A 20,941-nucleotide genomic window follows, 5' to 3' on the forward strand; every position below is an offset into this window, starting at 1 on the left:
TAAAAAAGATTTAGGTGTTGACATTGGGAGGGTATGTGATATGGTGAATGCTGTGAAGTGTTTAAGCCTGATGATGCACAGACCTGTTCCCCTGGGGCTAATAATACATTATATGTTAATAAAAATAATTTTTAAAAAAGAAATTAATTCTAAAATTGTATGACAAAAATCATCATTCTTAATGGTTCAGCATCTTAAATTCTGGGAAGATCTGGATTAAAGTCTAGACATAATTAAGGAAACGAAACCCTTAAGATTAATATTTGAAACAAAAAGTCTGCATTTTAAGATCTTATATATTCTTCATGTTTTATATAATTTAGCCAATTAAAATAAGATGCTACTTTTTTTTACTTAAAAAAAGATTTTGGTCTTGATTTCCACATAGGTATTTGTAACTGTGGCTTATTTCAAGAGAGTCAATAGTGCAGCAGTAGTATTAACAATATAGGGCATTTGGAGTTAGGAGTGACTTTAGGAATACATAACTTCAATTTCCCTTCAGTTTTGAAATTCCTTTTATAGCAATAGTAAACGAAAGACCACCAAACCTACCCATTCTTTCCTACCCTCAATGTAGTGTACATTCACTACATCCTGAAAGTGGTCATTCCATTTTTGGGTGACTCTAAGGTTAGCGAATACTCAGCTATTCTGAGCTGAAATATTCTTCTTTAAACGTTTACCCATTGTCCAGAATCTGTCCTCCTTCCCAACAGAGAGCAAATCCATATTCACTTTCATGGGAGAAAGTATGAAGGTATAAGGTCTAAAATCGTGGGAGCTGTTTTCTGACCAATAGGAGTTGACCAATAAAATCACAGATATGCCAGTCCAGTACTCTGACCTTATAAAGCTGCTGAGTCAAACTTAAAACCAGTGACATAGTTTTGTTACAGAATGAGGAAATGTCTTGGAATTTAAGCCAGTAATCCTCAGGGCATTTTCAACTTTCATTAGGACACAATGGAACTGACAGAACAGTAGTAACCATTTGACTGTACTTCCCTTGGGATTTGGTAAATTTTTAAATGCTTTTCTTCAAGTGTGGGTCTTCTGGAATAGGCACTGCTCCAAAACTCTGAGCAGGATCTGTGCCAAAGATCTGAATGGTATCCATCATTAATGTAGCCTGATATGTTGCTAGTAATTTCAGCAACTATGTCATATATGATATGATCAACTAAACTCTGTTATGATCCATAAGCTATAAAATCCATATATATCTTATACCCATACAACATACTTTTAAAAATGTAAATAAGCTTGCAATGAATTTGGCACAACATAAAAATTACATTCCCATCGAAGGCATTACTATGTGTGATGCGATGACAGTCTATAACTGTTGACTTTAGGTGCCCTCACGAGAGTGGCAATATGTTGTTCAGGAAATATAAGGATGTATAATGATAATAATGAAATAATTACGATAGCAACTATAGTAAGAAAAGCTCAAATGGACCTGTGTTCAAGTGCTTCGCCAACAAACCCACCCCCCGCCAAGACACACTTTTGGTCTATGACCTATACAAGCTACTTAGCCTCTTTAGCTGTTGTTTTCTTTTTTCCAAGCAATGTCAGGAGGTGACTGTCCCTCATTGCTCCCTTCCTATTCTCATCTCTTCCCTTTTCTTGTAAAGATAAAGTTATTTCTCCCTTGAAAAGTTTCTTTTTTTTTTTTAAAGATTTTATTTATTTATTTGACAGACAGAAATCACAAGTAGGCCGAGAGGCAGGCAGAGAGGCAGGCAGAGAGAGAGGAGAAAGCAGGCTCCTTGCTGAGCAGAGAGCCCGAGGTGGGGCTTGATCCCAGGAACCTGGGATCATGACCTGAGCCGAAGGCAGAGGCTTTAACCCACTGAGCCACCAGGCACCCCAAAAAGTTTCTTGATACATGCCTTAAACCAGAGTAAGTCATCTCAGCCCACTCAGAGAAAGTCCATCAAAAAGAGAGGAGAAAGGAAGGGAGTGAACAGGCAGAAGAGAAATGCAAGAACAGAGCTGCTGGCACCAGTTAGAAGAGATTTAGAAGTATAGTTTACTCAGTCCCAGAGCAAAAAAGGATGTCCTCCCTGTCCTGGGGCTCCAGTCTGTCTCCAAAGCTAGAAACATCACTTAGGAAGAGAGACGCAGCTCTGGGTTCTTAGTCAGTGGCTATGGGGACTCAATTAAGATTTATTATCTTTTTAGGTTATAAGAGATATATACATATACATCAGAAATTTCTGAAAATATGGAAATATGGATTTATGTATTTTGGAAATACAGAAAATATGGAATTATAGAAATATAAAATCACTTAAAATATTAACATTTAGCATATAGTGTCAAAAAAATTTTTTTCAGGGGCTTTGGGAGAAGGGGGCACTAGCTAATAGATTTGTAAGATTTTGGAACTTTTGTCACCTTTGGTTCCAGCTCTGCTTTTAATCTAGTAAAAAGAAAATGATGGGCCTCTGAGAATAGGAGCCAGGCAAGTGGTTGGTAGCAGGTGACTCTAGATTCCACAGGGTGGAGTGAGGTTCTCTAGGTCATCTTTCTAAGTTGTCCAGCAGATTTGTCATGATCAAGAGGAGGCAAGAATTCTGGACTTTTTCTTTTTTTTTTTTTTTTTCTAAGCATAAAACTACATTTGGATGGTACTGAACTAAATAGATGGAGTATGAGAAAATGAGGACTCTAGCACCATGTTAGCCTTAAAAACCTGAATATAACGAGGGAAGCTAGTATTCTCAAATAGGTAAAATTAAGTTTAAAAAGTAAACAAACCCTTTCTGGTTTCAGAGAGTGGAGGTAGGTTTTTTTTTTTTTTTTTTTTTTTTCTTTTTAAATGATTCTAGTATTTACTTTGCCTCTAAAGGTATACATCTGGAGGCAGAGGACAAATGGCCCTCTGTACCAATGTTTGTTTCTGTTTAGCAGCAGTCACTAAAATGCATTACTAAATCCTTTCATTGAAAAATGATATCAAATACCAAATTAAGAGTGTTACTTCAAAACTCATTTGAGCACCTCTGTGGTCACAATTTTCTAAATGAGTCTTTCCATTTGAGGTATAATGTAAAATAGTAATAAAATGAAATAATTTTATAGTGAGTGATTATACTAAAGCAATGTTACAATTTATAAAGTCGGAACAAAGTAGCAACCAGTGATTATCTCGTAACTACCTCTGAAATTACACTTCTGCTGAATATATTATTACATGTAGTGCAGTGACAGCCTGCAATTGTTAACTTCATGTGGGTACTTTTTATAGAATAAATCAAAAGCCAATGACTTCACAAATGGTCATTTGTTTCTGGCAGAGAGTTGAGGACTGTGTGGGTGTATGAAGCTAATTTCTATGACAAGGAAAACGAAGTCAAAGAGAAGAAAGCAGACTCTGTACAAAAGCATCTGTGTTTTTTATAGTCTTTGAATATTCATATCTGTATCTTAGAAACCCCTTAAACATGTTCATGAAAGTGAGTCTTATATAATTTCATACTTGGTGGTAAGCCAAGGCCAATTTGTTAGCACTGATGATTGATTCCCTGTTGTGCGGCTGGAGGTCAAGGGTCAGAAAGCGTCCCCTGTGAATACAGACCATAGCAGCAAGGAAATCCTGGGGAATCAATACGAATCTGGTGGCCAAAAAGCAAAAAGCCTCTCCCACTTCCACACCCATCCCCCCTTGGTTCGGCTGATGTCAGAATTAGGAAGTCCCTGCCACACGCTGGGTTCAGTGACTTTACAGTGTTTCACCCTTTGGGAGAAAACCACTTTTCACATCTTGGTCCAGATAAAATAAGGCAAACCCTGACCTGAAGCAAAAAATCACAATATGACTGGGCGCCTGGGTGGCTCAGTGGGTTAAGCCGCTGCCTTCGGCTCAGGTCATGATCTCAGGGTCCTGGGATCGAGGCCCGCATCGGGCTCTCTGCTCAGCAGGGAGCCTGCTTCCTCCTCTCTCTCTGCCTGCCTCTCTGCCTGCTTGTGACCTCTCTCTGTCAAATAAATAAATAAAAAACCTTTAAAAAAAAAAAATCACAATATGACAAATACATAAATTAAGAGTTGGAAAGTGTTTTTTGCAACTAAATCACAATATTCAAAATAAGAAGTGTTCAGCTAGATACGGAGTTAGGTGCTTAGTGAGCAAGTTATCCATCGTCCCTGAGAGTTTGTGGCCTGAGACCATGCTGAAGAAGTAGGCATGGGTTAAGTTGTTGACTCACCAATCACAGAAGACCGTAAGACATACAAGGATATTTGAGTTATACTAGAGCTCACACTATATGCAAGTAAATAATGGCAAAAATACATATACGGGGGCCATTGTACGCCTGGGAACAGATGATGGACTAGACTGGAATGTTTGCAAGGAGATTCAAGAGTTACTTTGAAAGAGAATTGGAAGAACCTGTTGAGTGACTGACTTCAAAGTCAAGAAGGAAAGAGACAGAATGATGCAGTGTTTCTTTCTTAAACAACTTAGTAGGTAGTAGTGGCATTTATAAAATAAAATAGGTTAAAGAAAATCTTTTAAATCATAGCCTTTTCTAAAGCCTGAAAAAATAATTTTATTACTTTACCAAAATTCAGTGTTGGAGCAAATTCTTGAGATATATGGGGTTTTTTTTGGTGTGTGTGGGATGAGAAACAAACATGTTTGCTCCCAGATTTCAGCCAAATATGAAGCACTGTTCTCAGCCTGTGGACACTTGACAGAGGCTCTCTCTTCTACAGAGAAATCTGAGATGCTCAATTTGGGAGCATTTCCTTCAGTAACAATGACGTGCTGACACAGTGCCACGCAAAACTGATGCCCTGCCCCATGACTCTAACCTCACAGAGTAAATGATGATGACTTAGGAACCCAGGGGAGCCCCGCTTCTTCTGGCTCTTCTCTGAACCTTTATCTTTAATAGACATTGCTCCAACATCACACCGAAGCAGGGAAGCTGCATCAGCAGAAGAGAGGTTTTCTTTCCTTCTGAAAACTGCCCTTTAAGAAATGGCTAAGCCCGTTGAGGTCCTGCTGAGAGCAGCCAGACCATTCTGTGGAGAGCCTACCCCCATTGAAATCAGGCCCCCAGAAATCACTCTGGTGAAAATTTCCCACTTCATTTATAGCTTTTACCTCTTTGCTACTTCCCAATCTGGTCTTCATTTGACAACCACGATCACATGCATGCAACCCCCAATTTAGATTTTGGGCTTACTTCCCCGAGGATGCCAGGGTAGCTATCTTTCATTAACCAAGTTCTCATTCTGGATTTCATGTATATATTGGCTTCATTTTGGCTAAGTCTTTCTAAGTCTGTCCACTCTAGCCTTAGACCAGCTCAGGCTCCCTAGCTCTGATGTGTACCTAACTCTTAACCAACTTCACTTAGGATCCTGTTTAGAACCTACCAGTCCCTTCTCCAACATGTGACCTTAGTTCAAATCCAAGACTGTGGTGTGGCAACAAGGCAGTCGCTAAACATATCATCATCCATACTTTACTTTTAGACTATCTGGAACAGTATGATTATCAGTAGCTCCCCATCCCTGATATTCAGTAAAAGAATTTCTTGAAAAGTTTACAGTCACTGGGGCACCTGGGTGGCTCAGTCATTAAGTGTCTGCCTTTGGCTCAGGTCATGATCCCAGGGTCCTGAGATAGAGCCCCATATAGGGCTCCCTGCTCAGCAGGAAGCCTGTTTCTCCCTCTCCCTCTGCCTGCTGCTCTGCTAACTGGTGCTCTCTCTCTATCTCTCTGTCAAATAAATAAATAAAATCTTTTTTAAAAAGGGAGAAAAAGAAAAGTTCACAGTCACAGAAAAATCAACTAATTCATTATTAACTATAGACTTAGTAAACGTGTACTGTACATTAATTCAGAGCATAGCGAGAAAAATGTATAACAGAATAAAACACATTTTAGTGGAGTAAAACCTTCAAGGTTATTGCAACAGACTTGAGATTTTCTTTTTACATGCAAAAATACGTTTATAATTATAAAACACATCTCATACCTCCTTCCATCTATTGGCTTTCCATGAAGGGCATCTGACAGATCTACAAGCTTTTTGAGTTCGAGGTTTCTGTAGGTGACTGCAGTATTTTTCTTCTATTTTTCCTTGGAATTGGTCAATGCAAAGCACCTCACGATACTTTAAACCTTTACCACAAGAAGTTGAGCACTGGAAAATAAACAAATATGCTTAATTAATTTTATCTTGAAAAATTTATCATCAAAATGTATAAAATGAAGAGTCGAAACATCATTGCTTTGATGTTTTCATTAAGATATAACTTTGGTTCCTCGGATTAGAATTTAAAATCTGTCCATCTGTCCTGGACCATCAATGGATGTTGATACCATAAGGTATCCATTAATTCCATAAATAGTACTGACTGTCTACAGTATAGCAAGTATTCTTCCAGTATAGAAATGTTTTAGATCTTTTAAAGGTAAAGACTATCTGAAGCTAACTCCTGTTATCACACATGATTTAATTTTAACTTTGTATGGTCACCACCTATTTTATTTTTAACCCCATGTTTCCCACACTGCACTTTGGTTTAAAAAAATGCAATGATTTATTTATGCAGGGATGGAGAAAGAAGAAAAATTATTATTTTTTTTTTTTCCCAATTTATTTATTTTCAGAAAAACAGTATTCATTATTTTTTCACCACACCCAGTGCTCCATGCAAGCTGTGCCCTCTATAATACCCACCACCTGGTACCCCAACCTCCCACCCCCCCGCCACTTCAAACCCCTCAGACTGTTTTTCAGAGTCCATAGTCTCTCATGGTTCACCTCCCCTTCCAATTTACCCAAATTCCCTACTACTCTCTAACACCCCTTGTCCTCCATGCTATTGGTTATGCTCCACAAATGAGTGAAACCATATGATAATTGACTCTCTCTGCTTGACTGATTTCACTCAGCATAATCTCTTCCAGTCCCGTCCATGTTGTTACAAAAGTTGGATATTCGTCCTTTCTGATGGAGGCATAATACTCCATAGTGTATATGGACCACATCTTCCTTATCCATTCGTCCGTTGAAGGGCATCTTGGTTCTTTCCATAGTTTGGCGACTGTGGCCATTGCTGCTATAAACATTGGGGTACAGATGGCCCTTCTTTTCACGACATCTGTATCTTTGGGGTAAATACCCAGGAGTGCAGAAAAATTATTTTTAAGTGCAATTCAGTTCAGTTTTTTTGTTTTGTTTTTATCAATCTGGGAAAAGGTCTCTCTATACTAGCAACCCTAATATACTTAGTTTTTTAAAAAAGGAAATTTCAGGGTGCCTGGTTGGCTCAGTGGGTTAAAGCCTCTGCCTTTGGCTCAGGTCATGATCTCAGGGTCCTGGGATTGAGCCCTGCATCATGCTCTCTGCTCAGTGGGGAGCCTACTTGCACAACTCCAGGCACATTTCATTACCAGTCCAAGACTCCACTTCCCCATTTATAAAATGGAGATAGTAAGACCAGTATTACAGCAGATGAGATCAGATAACAGATGAGATCAAGAATATGAAAGGTCAAATCCAGTCCTATTACAAGTGGTACATCCTCAGTAAATATTAGCTTCCTCTTCTACTGTTGTCCTTTGTATAGTCTCAGGATGTTGGAAATTTTCAATGTGATATATGTACCAAGGAAAAGTTAAGCAAAGACATGGATTCCAGACAACTCCTCTCATACCTCTGAGACAGCTGTTCACATATGGTTTCATTTAGAAACATATACTGAGTTCAGAGAGCACGAGATAATATATTATACATTTTATCTATCAGTTCAAAGACTGTTAGAGTATCTAATATAGACTATTAAATGCTTTAAATATTTCAAATAAAAAATAGTGGGGGTGTAATTTATCTTTTTATATTATCTGCAATACTGTATCTCATTTGTGTAGGCAATTAATTTAATAGTATCTTGATTATTAAGACTTATTACCATACCCCAACCGCTCTCTTTAACACAGTCTTACATGTCACTTAGAACATACTTAATTCTGTGAAAATCTCTAAGGGATTTTCATAATTTGTGCATTCTTTCCTATTGACCTTCTCTTCTGGATCTACCCACTTGCTCTACTCTTCCTGACTTGAGTACTTTTCAGTTTCTTGTCTTCCCTGTCTATTTTTCAAAGAGTATGGTATGATTTATACCAAAAAAATCACATATTATTTAGTACCAGGCATATATCATCACACAGTATATGTACATGTTCACACATGGAAATAATGTTTTTCCCCTTAGGTATATATTATTTTTTTCTAATCTTTGTGATCTTTAGAACAGAAGAATATTCACTACTCTTCTTGTCAGCCTCTTTTAAAAAGTAAGCATTACTGTGAATATTTAAGATAAACATAGGTGTTCTTATGGAAGATGTAAAAACATTTAGAATCTTATTCATTTTGTGATTATTGAGTTTCTACCATATGCCAAGAGTTGCAGATACAGATTCATTAAACATCTTTTGCTTTTGCCCTTGATTTATTCTCAAAGTACTTATAAGTTAAATGACACATACCACCGATTAAATAAATAATACCAAAGTAAAGCATAGATAATATTAAACCCAATAAAGATCAGAAAAAATACACACGACATAAGGACCATTAAAATAATACAATAAAAATTATGGATTTAAGGAATTCTGAAAAGTAGCCATTCTTTTCTGGGATGTTTGATAAGTACTCAAGGAGAAGATGATATTTAAACTCAGTTTTGAAGAAGTGGGCTTGCTGATGGAAAAAAATGGGTGGTCATATATTTGTTTAATATCTCTATATGGACATTGTCCACATGTCTGTTTTGTAAAATTCTCAGAGTTCTAAGAGTGCCAGGAATCCAAGAATCACACAGTAAGTATGCAGTAAATTATTGATATTTCTGATAATAATGAGCAATTCATTTACAAAACTGTATAATACAAATAGGGGACACTGAAGCTCCTCCTTTAGAATTGAGCAATATATTTCCTCTCTGAGCAATATCTATGAAGGGACTGTAAACTCACACATTGTAGTACACTGTCAAAGTCAAGATTATTCTTCACAAGACTGAACAGTGTCTCCTACTCTAACTCAGCATCATCTTTCTCTTCTTCATTATTCCAGTCTTTAACCAAGACTATTATTAAACATAATTTTAAACATTTTTTTGGTTCCAAAACTGACAATGACTCTCTATGATCTTTATTAGCAAATCAAAACTTATATTCTTCTTTGTTTTCTTGATCCACTAAATTTCAGTCAGCATATCTTTCTGACCTCATGTCTGTTACTTTTCAACATGCAGTGTTGCTCTACTTAGGCATTTCACGTTCACTCAATAAGAGCGCCTAATTTATGTTGTTTCCTTTTACCTCAACTAATCACTTCCCCGGGTGCTTTCTAAATGTGACTTATCCTTAAAGCTCTAAGTCAGTCCCATGTCTAAGGTAAATACATATCAATCTTTCACTTCTCTGAATTCTTCTGAGTCTCACTGTTTTTCTCACTTCATCATTTTCTACTTTTGTCACACACTTTATCTACCCAGACTTCTGGAGGTCAAGGACCTTTTAGAGATTACCCACATCACCCACAAAATGGCAGGTGCAATAAATATTGGCTGATTAATTGATGTTGATCCTTGTTGCAAGCAATTCTTATTTGTTTTTGTTAAAATCTAAAGTAATTTATTAAAACATTTAAAATTCCTTGAAATATATTTATTGCTTTATAAACACAAAGTTTCTCTAGGAAAGTTAGACAAAAAGTACAAAATCAAAGAACTGCAAAGTAAATTATGCCTGGTCACACTTTTAAAGTAGTGCTTCCTTTCCTTCTCTTCTTTTGAAGAGGAGTAAATACATTATTTTATCATGTCTGATGAGTTCCATGTGAGGATTTAAGTAAAAGAGAACAGTTAGGCAAAGAATAATATTTTAGTTGGGATGAGGTAGTCATAAAGTAAATAACTAGTGAAATGCTAGCCTCTTTCTCTCACACCACAATACATTCTGATTTGTAAAGATACCACAAAATAGCTCACTTGATAGGATACTCAAACATGAGAATTTTTTTCCTCTGGCACTCCAGCAATTTTTTTTCTTCTATTTTATATTCCGGATACTGTCCTACTCCCTTGAGATTTTATTAACACTATATAGTTTCCAACATTCTTGTCAAGAGAACTCTTAAAAATCACCCCTATTGTCCTTAGTTGACATAGTCTTAAATTCTGAGATATGTTTTCCTGAGTACCATGAAATAGTAGATGTAGGATACAATCCACTTCAGAAGTAGCAACACCAAATACAGATAACCTGAACTGACTATTCCTGTAAATTAGGTAAAGACAAATATCTATGTATGGAAAAGAAAACATGTGAAACAAATGGACAATTTGCAAGCCCTAAAAATGCAATAGAATCTCCTTGGATGGCACTTTCAGTTCCAAGATGGAATTTTGGAATTAACCATTCTAATAGGATTAACCTTGAACAAGTCTATTCTTGTTTTTAAAGTTGTGCATAATTCCAGGATAAGATTACTTTTGATATTTGAGGTGTGATTATTTTGTTAAAAATATTACAGAAGAGCGAATTAGTTGACAGTTTGTTAAAGATGTTGATTCTAGACACTAAAATTGTTAAAACCAAATAGAGCAATGAATTTTATTTAGCTCCAGTTCTAGGAAATGGAAAACATCACCATCAGATGCACAAAAAGGTACTCAACATCACTAATCATCAGGGAAATGCAAATCAAAACCACAATGAGCTATCACATCATACCTGTTAGGATTATCATCATCAAAAAAAAAAAAGAGAGAGAGAGAGAGAGAGAGAGAAATAATTACTCTGGTGTTGATGTAAAGAAAGGGAACCCTTGTGAACTGTTGCTGAGATTGTAAACTGTTACAACCACTATGGAAAATAGTACAGAGGATTGTCAAAAAATTAAAAATAGAACTACCATATGATCCAATCATTTCTTCTGAGAATTCACCCATAGGAAATGAGAACACAAACTTGAAAAGATATCTGCACCCCTACATTCATAGCAGCAATACTTACAAAAGCCAAGACACATAAACAACATAGGTCCATCAATGAATAAATGGATAAAGAAGCTGTGTATATATATACTATGGGATATTATTCTACCACAAACCTGGAGAAAATCCTGCTATTTGCAACAACATAGATGAATCTCAGGGGAATTATGCTAAGTGAAATAAGTCAGAGAAAGATAAATACCATATGATCACACTTATATGTGGAGTCTTAAAAAAAGAAACAAGTTAGAGATCAGATTTGTGGTTACCAGAGGTGGGTGGGGGAGGTGAATTGGAGAAAGGTGATCAAAGGTACACACTTTATAAATACTAGGAATAGCATGACTACAGTGAACACTGCCATAACATATATAGGAAATTGTTGAGAGTAAATTCTAAGAGATCACAAGGAATTCTTTTGTTTTTTTTTATCATATCTGTATGAGATGACAGATGCTAATCAAACTTATGTCAATGATCATTCATAATATGTCAAGTCATTATGCTGTGTACCTTAAACTTACACAGTTACGTATATCAATTATATCCAATAAAACTGGAAAAAATTAGATGAAGTGAATTTTTTCTTTATTTCTAGATGTCACATCATCTGTTAGTTATCTGCTGAGAACGTAAGCACTCACAACCATGTGGCTGGATGTCACATCTATCCAATTGTTCATTGTATGGTGATACTTGCTAATTTCCTCAAACAAGGAACTCTTACTACTAGGTGACAAAAGTGTTCACATAATTTTTTTTTGTTTTGTTTTAGGAAAGCTAAACACACAGAACTGCAATCATTACACATTACAAATCTAAATCCAGAAATCATTCTCTCAAGTGCAACTGGAGAAGCATCAAATTATAATGTACAAAATGGAGTGGCTTTGATTAAACACAATTATAGCTAAAATATAATCAGGTATTAGAGTGTCTCTTGAAATAATTTAAGAAAATTAGTTGTGTTTGCCTTTGCCTTAAGTGGCATGCCAAATAATCAATGAATTTCTCAATATAGGGACGTGTATTATTTATCTTTGGTTTGATCTTTTTCAAAACTGAACTATGTCATGCTTCTGTAGTAAAGTTAAATTTTTTAATGGAAAATTTTGACCATAGCTATTTTTTTTTAAGATTTTATTTATTTGACAGAGAGAGACATGGTGAGAGAGGGCAAGTAGGGGGAGTGGGAGAGAAAGAAGCAGGCTCCCCGCTAAGCAGGAAGCCCTAGATGCTGGGCTGGATCCCAGGACCCTGGGATCATGACCTGAGCTGAAGGCAGAGGCTTATACTTAATGACTGAGCCACCCAGGTGCGCCTTGCACCTAGCTATTTTGCAGGAGAATTTTTTTAATGCTTTGGTAATTATATGTTAAATGTCTTTATAACAGTATCACAAATCAAGATTTATCTATGAAATGATATAAGGAAATGATAGTTTCAGATCAAGACAGACCATAAATTAGATATTTTGTGGAGTAAATGACTTGTGCGCATCGATTCATGCATGTATGTTTTATCTATTCCTTTTGATTTTTAAGAAGCCTGTAACATTCTCTAAATAAAATAAAGAGGCTGTCTCTGAACCCCAGGAACAGCATGGTTTTTGAAATCTTCATCAAGCCAGTAACACCTACATAGCTAAGAGAAGAGCCTAATTACAGTAAAATCTTAGATATGAGTTTTATTCAATTACTCAGTAATTGGGAGCATGTCCCACATTGGTAGAAACCTCTTTTAAATGCAGTTCTCCTCAGTTATTAAAGAAGTAAAACATTACTCTTAATCTCACAAAACAAACTGAGGGTTGCTGGGGGGGGGGGGAGGGGGGAAGGGGGGTGGGGTTATGGACATTGGGGAGGGTATGTGCTATGGTGAGTGCTGTGAAGTGTGTAAACCTGGCGATTCACAGACCTGTACCCCTGGGGATAAAAATATATTATATGTTTATAAAAAAGAAAAAAGAAAAAAGAATGGAAAAAAAGAAGTAAAACATTAACATAGTTAGAATAAATAGCCAGAATATACTAGAATAGGGTATTCCTGTGTTTAAAAAAAATTTAACAAAATATGCATATTAAGAGTAGGATGTCAACTCTGCAAAATAGTACTGCTACTGTTCCTTTAATGCAATGCATATGTGCACTAAAAAGTAAGATACTAAATCTATCAACAGGGACCCTATTCATACTATTTCCTGAAAGATTATACCTAGAGTTTTAAAGTTAAATGGAGTTTGAAAATTCTTTTAACCTGTTACAGACCTTCTTTGACTATGCAGCTTTAATAAACCAAGACAGCATTTGGTCCCCAAAATAATCACTACTGAAATAGTTCATACTCTATTTGCCTCTAATTTAAAATTTGCAACTTTAGATATATAACATTTTTTAAAGTCAGATTCATTTGCAAAAATGTTTTGAGTCTCAACTTAAAGGATAAAGAAATACATTATTAACAAACATATCTAGCAAGCTTTCTTTACATTCACATCATTGGTTAATAATAACATTTTAATTTCTATTTCATGTTCTAAAATACTATTTCTAAATATTTACATAAATTGTATATATTTATATATTTATGTACATAATGAATTTATGGTTCAAAGCTAATAGGAGTATCTCATGGGTAATTAATTTGGTTAATTCAATTGGAAGTACTATTTAAAGATAATTTATTATAAGATAATTGTTAATATTTTCTAAATTATGACTTTGGAAAATTTTTGTGATTATTTTCACTTTCAAATATAAAACCTGAAGTAAAGTTGCAATAATTAATGCAAGTACTTCACAGAAATTTTCATTTACCATATAATATTATTTTCTACACACAAAATACTAGAAAATCAGAATGAAAAATCACCTCAGTGAAAGTTAACTAAAATACTCAATTATTGGATTAGTTTTCTTCAATAATAAGATTTTATGAACAATCACTACAAACATGCTAAAATTTATTTTGCTGTGTGAAATAGTAAATGTAATTCTAATTCAAAATGTAAGCACTACCCATAGTAAAAGAAATAGGAAGATTTATCATTAGTTTGTCTTGTAATTTATTATTTTAGCTTTCTCATGGTATAGTATAATCGCTTCTCGGCCTTTTGGCTAACATCAAGTGTAGTATATAATAGAATAGTATAGTTTGGGGGTAATGAAAATTTCAGACTTTTCTATAAAATCTGTTTAGCAAGTGGAACTCATCTAAAGAGTTCCTGTTTAGAGTTTTTATTGACTCATTGAGTAACATAAATCTTCTCAATCATAACGTAACAGGATAAATGTTATTGTCAATATGAGGAATATAAATCTTGACTAATTTTGGTAATTCTTTAGGGGCCATTATTGTAAGTTTACTTTTTCTTAATGTCTTTATACAACTCACAACAACTGGAATGTTCCTTTCATAAGACCACACGACACATTCCATGATGAAAACCACCCTTGTCCCCTGGGAGCCTACATCCAGAATCATGAGCCTCTGCCTCCCCGGATGGAACAAAGTAGAAAACGGTTCAGTGCGAGTAGACGATAAAAAGGTAAAAAGATCATAATAATGACTAAAAAAGCATGCCTTTAAAAAAAATATTGACTTTTAAGGCATTGCTATAGTAGCATTTACAAAATTCTTAAAATCAAGTGCCAGCGGAATAGCAGGATTTACCATTTCAGATTTCTCCAAGTGTTTTTGTGCTGGCTTTGTGAGTGAACAGAAATAAAGCCAAGAAGCTTGCTTTCAAGTAGGGTTATAAAGGTCTGGAAAGGAATATACAAAGAGAATTCTCAGATGAGAAGTAAAAAAAGAGATCTGTGAATGCTTTCACAAGACAAAGTCAGAGTTGAAATCAAAAGAACAGTAGCCATTGAACATATTTATGTCTACTTATCATATGTAATAATAGCTGTGGTGCAAGAATATTTTAGGGATTAATTTCTATGAATTTAAGCTAATTTCAGAATTATCTTAATTAGATTAAAAATAAATTCTTTGGGTCAAGTTTCAGGTGGGGTTTCACGGTTTTTACTTTTGGAAGTAGAGGACAGAATAAAAGAGCACAGGATTTGGAACCGGGCACCCACATTTTAATCTCCGCTGTCATTGGTTGAGCAACCTTGGCCTAGGTGCTTAACCTTGCTGATCTTCAGTTATCTCGTCCGAGACTGGCAATAATAAGACCTATCTCAGGTAGTTGTGAGATTAAAGGATAACATATGAATAACCTAAAACAGTGCTTGACACAATTCTCTAAATGCATATTAATCTTCCATTCTCCTTTCTTTTTTCTTCCTCTCCTAATCCTGAGGAAATATAAAATGGTGAAAATACAGTCAATGACATGGCTTTCTCTATGAAATGCGTGAATGGAACATAGGGATTGTTCAAGGCTCATACATTCAGATTTCATTCAAGGTGAGATAGAACGGTAATCACCCCAGTGGAATTCCAGTAAAAGCCTATCTTGTTCTCCCTGGGGAAAAAAAAAATCTGCTTACCTAGATACTGAAAAACACATCAGGTACACCTTAAATTATAGTCACAGTGGGCATAAGGAAGAGAAATTGGAAGGGAAGGCAAATAGACATCTGATTTTAAAAATTAACCAGTTTTGGGACGCCTGGGTGGCTCAGTTGGTTAAGCAGCTGCCTTCAGCTCAGGTCATGATCCCAGCGTCCTGGGATCGAGTCCCACATCAGGATCCTTGCTTGGCAGGGAGCCTGCTTCTCCCTCTGCCTCTGCCTGCCACTGTTTCTGCCTGTACTTGCTCTCACTCCAAATCTTAAAAAAAAAAAAAAAAAAATTAACCAGTTTTAGTTAAAAGTGGTGGAGTGACCACGTGTATTCATTTCCTCTTCATCATCTTTTTTCATCCTACAAAGTCAGAGTGAATCAAATACATTTCAATGACTTTGGAAGATCTAAAGAGGATAAAAGGAATGAAGAAGACCAATGAGAAGGAAGACAAACTTGCACCGGCAGAGCCAAGAGGCTCGGCAACAGATGCAAGGTTGGGGGGTGGGGGTCACAGCTCCTCTTCTACACATTAGCAAGATCTACAGCTTATTCTCTGCAGAAATTAAATGTGTGCATGGGGGAGCTTTTGAATTGGGAATGCTGAAGGAAAAGTTGTGGAATTCCACACATTGAACTCTTGACCCTTATTTAGTCTCTCTGCCCATATTATTCTTGCTTACAGACAAGGCATTAGAGGGTCCTTCTCTGAGAAACTGGGTCTCCAAAAGAACAGACCTTCAATTATTGGCTTACAGGGAAAACCAGTTACTAAACTCTATGCAAATGCAGAGTTTTCAATTAATTCTCTAGTACCTTATTTTTAAATAATAATGAGCTGCAGAAAATCATCAACTTTTGAAGAAAATCTTTGGCAGGAAAAACAGAAAACCATTCCCACCATCACCTTAGAGAAAGTGTATGAAAGTTAAAGAGATAATCAAGAATCACTCCTCCAAAAACTGTAATTAATGTAAGGGAGTAAATATTGTCTGATGAAATGAGAATAGGTTACTATGACCTCAAAACAATCAGAACGCAAGAAAAAGCTTCTGATAATTAAAAACATAACTGAAATAACTCCGGAGATAGTTTAGATATTGACAGTTTCCCACTGAGTAAAACCAAATGACAAAGATAGGAGAATATGAAGAGAATTAAAGGATCAATCCAAAAATCCCAATATCCAACTAGAATGAGTTCAGTAAAGAAAACCATTCCATAGAAATTATAAAAAAAAATTCTAAACACAAGTCTCCTTAATGAAAGGGCCTAAAAAATGACTAACAAACTGAATTTTCAACACACAAAGTTGCCTCATCATGAAATATTAGAATGATAGGGATAAGGATACCAAAAGCTTCAGCAGCATAGAGAGAAAGATAAGGGCACATAGCATAGATCGGAATTCAGAATTACCAGACTTCTCAATAAATAGGTCAAATGCTGGAAGATAATGTCTAAAACATTGCAGGGAAATTTTTTATTTCATTTATGTGGGATTTAAGAAACAAAACAAAGAAAAAAGATAAAAGAAAAATGCAAAGAAAAACCCCCCACACCAGACTTTTAAATACACAGAACAAAATGGTGGTTGCTGGAGGGGAAGTGAGTGGGAGGCGGGTGAAAGAGACAAAGGGGGTTAAGAGGTACAAACTTCCAATTACAAAATAAGTCACAGAGAAGTATAGCACACTAATTTGAAAAGACGTATGCATCCGTATGTTTATTGCAGCATTATTTACAAGCCAAGATATGGAAGCAACCCAAGTGTCCATCCATAGATGAATGGATAAAGATGTTGTGTATGTATACAATGGAATGTTACTCAGCTATAAAAATGAATGAGATCTTGCATTTGCAGCAACATGGATGAACCTAGAGGGTATAATGCTAAGTGCATTAAGTCAGACAGAAAGACAAATACCATATGATTACACTCATATGTGGAATTTATGAAGAAAGAAAAAGCAGACCCCCTCAAAAAAACCCACTCAAATACAGAGAATTGGTGGTTACCAGAAGGGCAGTGGGTGGGGAGATGTGTGAAATAGATAAAAAGGATTAAAAGAACACTTACTGTTAGGAGCACTGAGTAATGTATGGAATTACTGAAGTATATTGCACACCGGAAACTAACACAACACTATATGCTAATTATACTTCAATAAAAAATTGTAGGAAAAAGTTGAGGGAAATTATTCTCAAACTAGAATTCTATAACCATTGAAATTATTAGTCAGATACGAGAATTGATTAAAGACCTTTCCATGTTTGCAAGATGGAAAAATGTTTTCACCTGCTTTTCTTTTCTTTTTTTTTTTAGGAAGATGCATAAAAGTGTTTTGAGAGAAAATTTTGAAAAGAATTACCTGATGCAAGAAAATGTCACCAACATTGAAGATGAGTAAAAAGACTTCAATAGGATGAGAGAAGGGGACAACAAGGTTAAATTCATCCAAGCCAGATCAGAGAAGGAAGATTTTATTTTGGAGGAGGGTATCTGTCTGCAAGGTGTCTGGGAAAGAGGAAATATCTGGACATTTAAGAAAAAATGTTCAAGGAGATTTTACATACCTGTTTAGGCACCTGAGAGAAACACTAGTGGTTGGACACTTAAAAAACTAAGCAATATTTTAAATGAAGCTTTAAAAAATATTTATTTATTTGACAGAGAGAGATATAGTGAGAAAGAGAGGACACGAGCAGAGGGAGTGGCAGGCAGAGGCAGAGGGAGAAGCAGGCTCTCTGCTGAGTAAGGATTCCGATGTGGGACTCGATCCCAGAACCCTGGGATCATGACCTGAGCTGAAGGCAGATGCTTAACCCACTGAGCCACCCAGGTGCCCCTAAACAAAGCTATTATTAACTCCAGGAAAATTAAAGAGTTGTGTAAGAAAGGAACAGTGCACGACAGTATAGACACTGGCATAAGGAGCACTATTATAACTAAAATTTATTTGGAAATAGGGTTAGTGGCCTTATATAAGAGAATTAAAATCTCAACCTCTATTAAATGAAGCCAATAGGTAACATTATTTGATGCAACAAGAAATAGCAGGAAAAGCCTATTAATTGGAAATATGGAGGCAAATAGCAGAAAACGGAAGGATTTAAGGATTATTTCTGAGGTAGGAAAGACTGCAACAGGAGATAACTTTTTCTTTATCAATATTTTAGCACCATCTCTTAACTATGTACATATGTCCCATCAATAAGACTATTCAAAAACTATAATCAATTATATTTCATTCATTAATGAAGATTAAGGTCAAACAAAAAGTTGTCTTGAGACAACTAAGTCCACCCTAGGTCCACCTTGTCATGGAGATGTTATTAGCTACTTTATGAAGACAAGTAACGTATGCTTCCTGATTTACTTGTGACATAAAGTTGAGAGAACTTATTTAAAAGTCACATCTGGGATCTAAATAAAAACCTGAAACTAAAAAAAAAGTCAGGCATGAGAATAAAAAGTAAGTGAGTTGAGGCTAGAATAAAAAGAAATAGACTAGAAATCAAAGTTCTACATGCTGGCTTAAAAATATTATCTACTGCTAAGGATAAATAAAATGATTAATGACAGTATCACTTCTAGGTTTATACTGATGTAAGATCAGTATAAGAAAAACTGAGTGACTACTAAAAACAAATTTGATGCAATATAGAATATACTGGATGCAGTGTTCGCACCAAGGATTGCAATATTCTTTACAACTAGACCATTTTGCTAACAAATGAAATTCTACATGTCATATTTTGAGAACAACAACAAAGGAGATTGGAATGGCTAAAGAATTAAAATAGATATATTTAACCAGGAACACAGAAGAACAGCTATCCTTAAATAGTTGTCCTGTGAAGGAGGAATTTAATACATTCTTACTTCAGGGTACAGAATGAGAATTGCAGGTGAATCTTTCATACATACTTGTTTCAGCTCAAAATAAAGAACAATTATATAGTTTTCCTGAAAAGAAGTAGGCTACATTGTGCTGTGGTATGGTCTCCAATTTCAGAAAGATTTGCTAGGCATGGAAACTGTATACTTCAGTGAAGAAAATTGAATTTATGCTTTGTGTAGGATATGAAAATTGAAATTCTCTCCCAATTTTAAAGATGGGATACAGAAAAGAAAGAAAGAGAGAGAGAGGGAGGAAGGAAGGAAAGAAGGGAAAGACCACAGTGTTTTTCAAGTATTTTAAGAATCACAATTTAACTCTTTAGATATGTATTTAAAAGGTTCACTTTAAAAAATTCTATTTGTTTCCTCAAATGAGAAAATGCAATCTTTTTTTTTTTTCCTTTAAAGAGAGAGAAAGCTTGGGTGTGGGGAGAGGGGCAGAGGGAAAGGGAGAAGGAGAGGGAGAGAGAGGAAGAGAGTGTGAGAGAGAGCGAGAGAGAATCTTCAGCAGGTTCCAAGCTCCATGTGAGATCATGACCTGAGTCTAAATCAAGAGTCAGATGCTCAACTGAGTCACCCAGTACCCTGAGAAAATGCAAATTTCTGCATACCTGTATTATGGGGGCATCTTTGGTAGAAGGCAAATAGGTCATTTCTTAGTTCTTTAGAATTATAGAATACACCTCAGTTTTATATATTGTCCCTCTCTTATTATGACATCAGTTACCTGAATGAAATCCTGAAGTTAATAATACCAGGACTTCAAAATTTTAGTTTCTAAGAAAATAGGCTCCCCAAAGGAATCTGCTTTTTATTATCTTAATCACAGCTAAAATTTTTCCAACCAATTTCTCTTTTAAAAAGTTCTCTAGAGCTTTCCTAAGCATTAAAAAGTATATAAAAAAATTCCCAATGTATAAGTGAGATTTACTCCCAAGTTTTCTCCATGTTTTGACTTACAAACTATAAAATATTCTCATAGCTTGAGTGCCAAATTTGAAGACAATATTGAATTTCATAAAATGCAAAAAAATCTCCAAAGCTCTCAATATAAACCATAATCTTAAATGACTTACTCTACCATATCTAAATAAAGAGAATAGCTTAACATAACAAAATTGAATATTAGGATGATTTTCCTGTATGAATTATGTGGCAGGAAAAGCAGCTAGACTTTCTACCAAAATATACCCACACATTAAAGATGTTGAAGAATTATGAGAATTCTAAACTTAAGAACAGAAACCACATCTATGTTTACTGAACAAGTAAGTATATGCCATGGAGAATGAAACATGAGAAAATATATACAAAGATCTTTTAAATATGCAATGTTTCATATGAATGAGATAGTGAATTTTGTTTTACAAAAATAACACAGAAAGTAAAGCTTCATGTAATAGAGATCTTTCTTCAAAATTGTTGTTGTTGTTCTGATACTATGGGGTGCCCAGTGGATCAACAGAGATA

At 35.4% G+C, this 20,941-nt stretch overlaps 1 protein-coding gene across 1 annotated transcript in view; it reads right to left on the bottom strand.

Moving 5' to 3' along the window:
* Positions 1–20,941, bottom strand: part of ADAMTS20 (ADAM metallopeptidase with thrombospondin type 1 motif 20) — a 203,249-nt gene that overhangs the window by 49,558 nt on the left and 132,750 nt on the right. Inside the window, exon 29 of the mRNA XM_044227762.1 lies at positions 6,009–6,176. Coding sequence (XP_044083697.1) covers positions 6,009–6,176 — 168 coding nt within the window. The remainder of the gene's footprint in view (positions 1–6,008; positions 6,177–20,941) is intronic.

Source organism: Neovison vison, chromosome 12 (genome assembly GCF_020171115.1).
Source record: "Neovison vison isolate M4711 chromosome 12, ASM_NN_V1, whole genome shotgun sequence".
NCBI lineage: Eukaryota > Metazoa > Chordata > Mammalia > Carnivora > Mustelidae > Neogale > Neogale vison.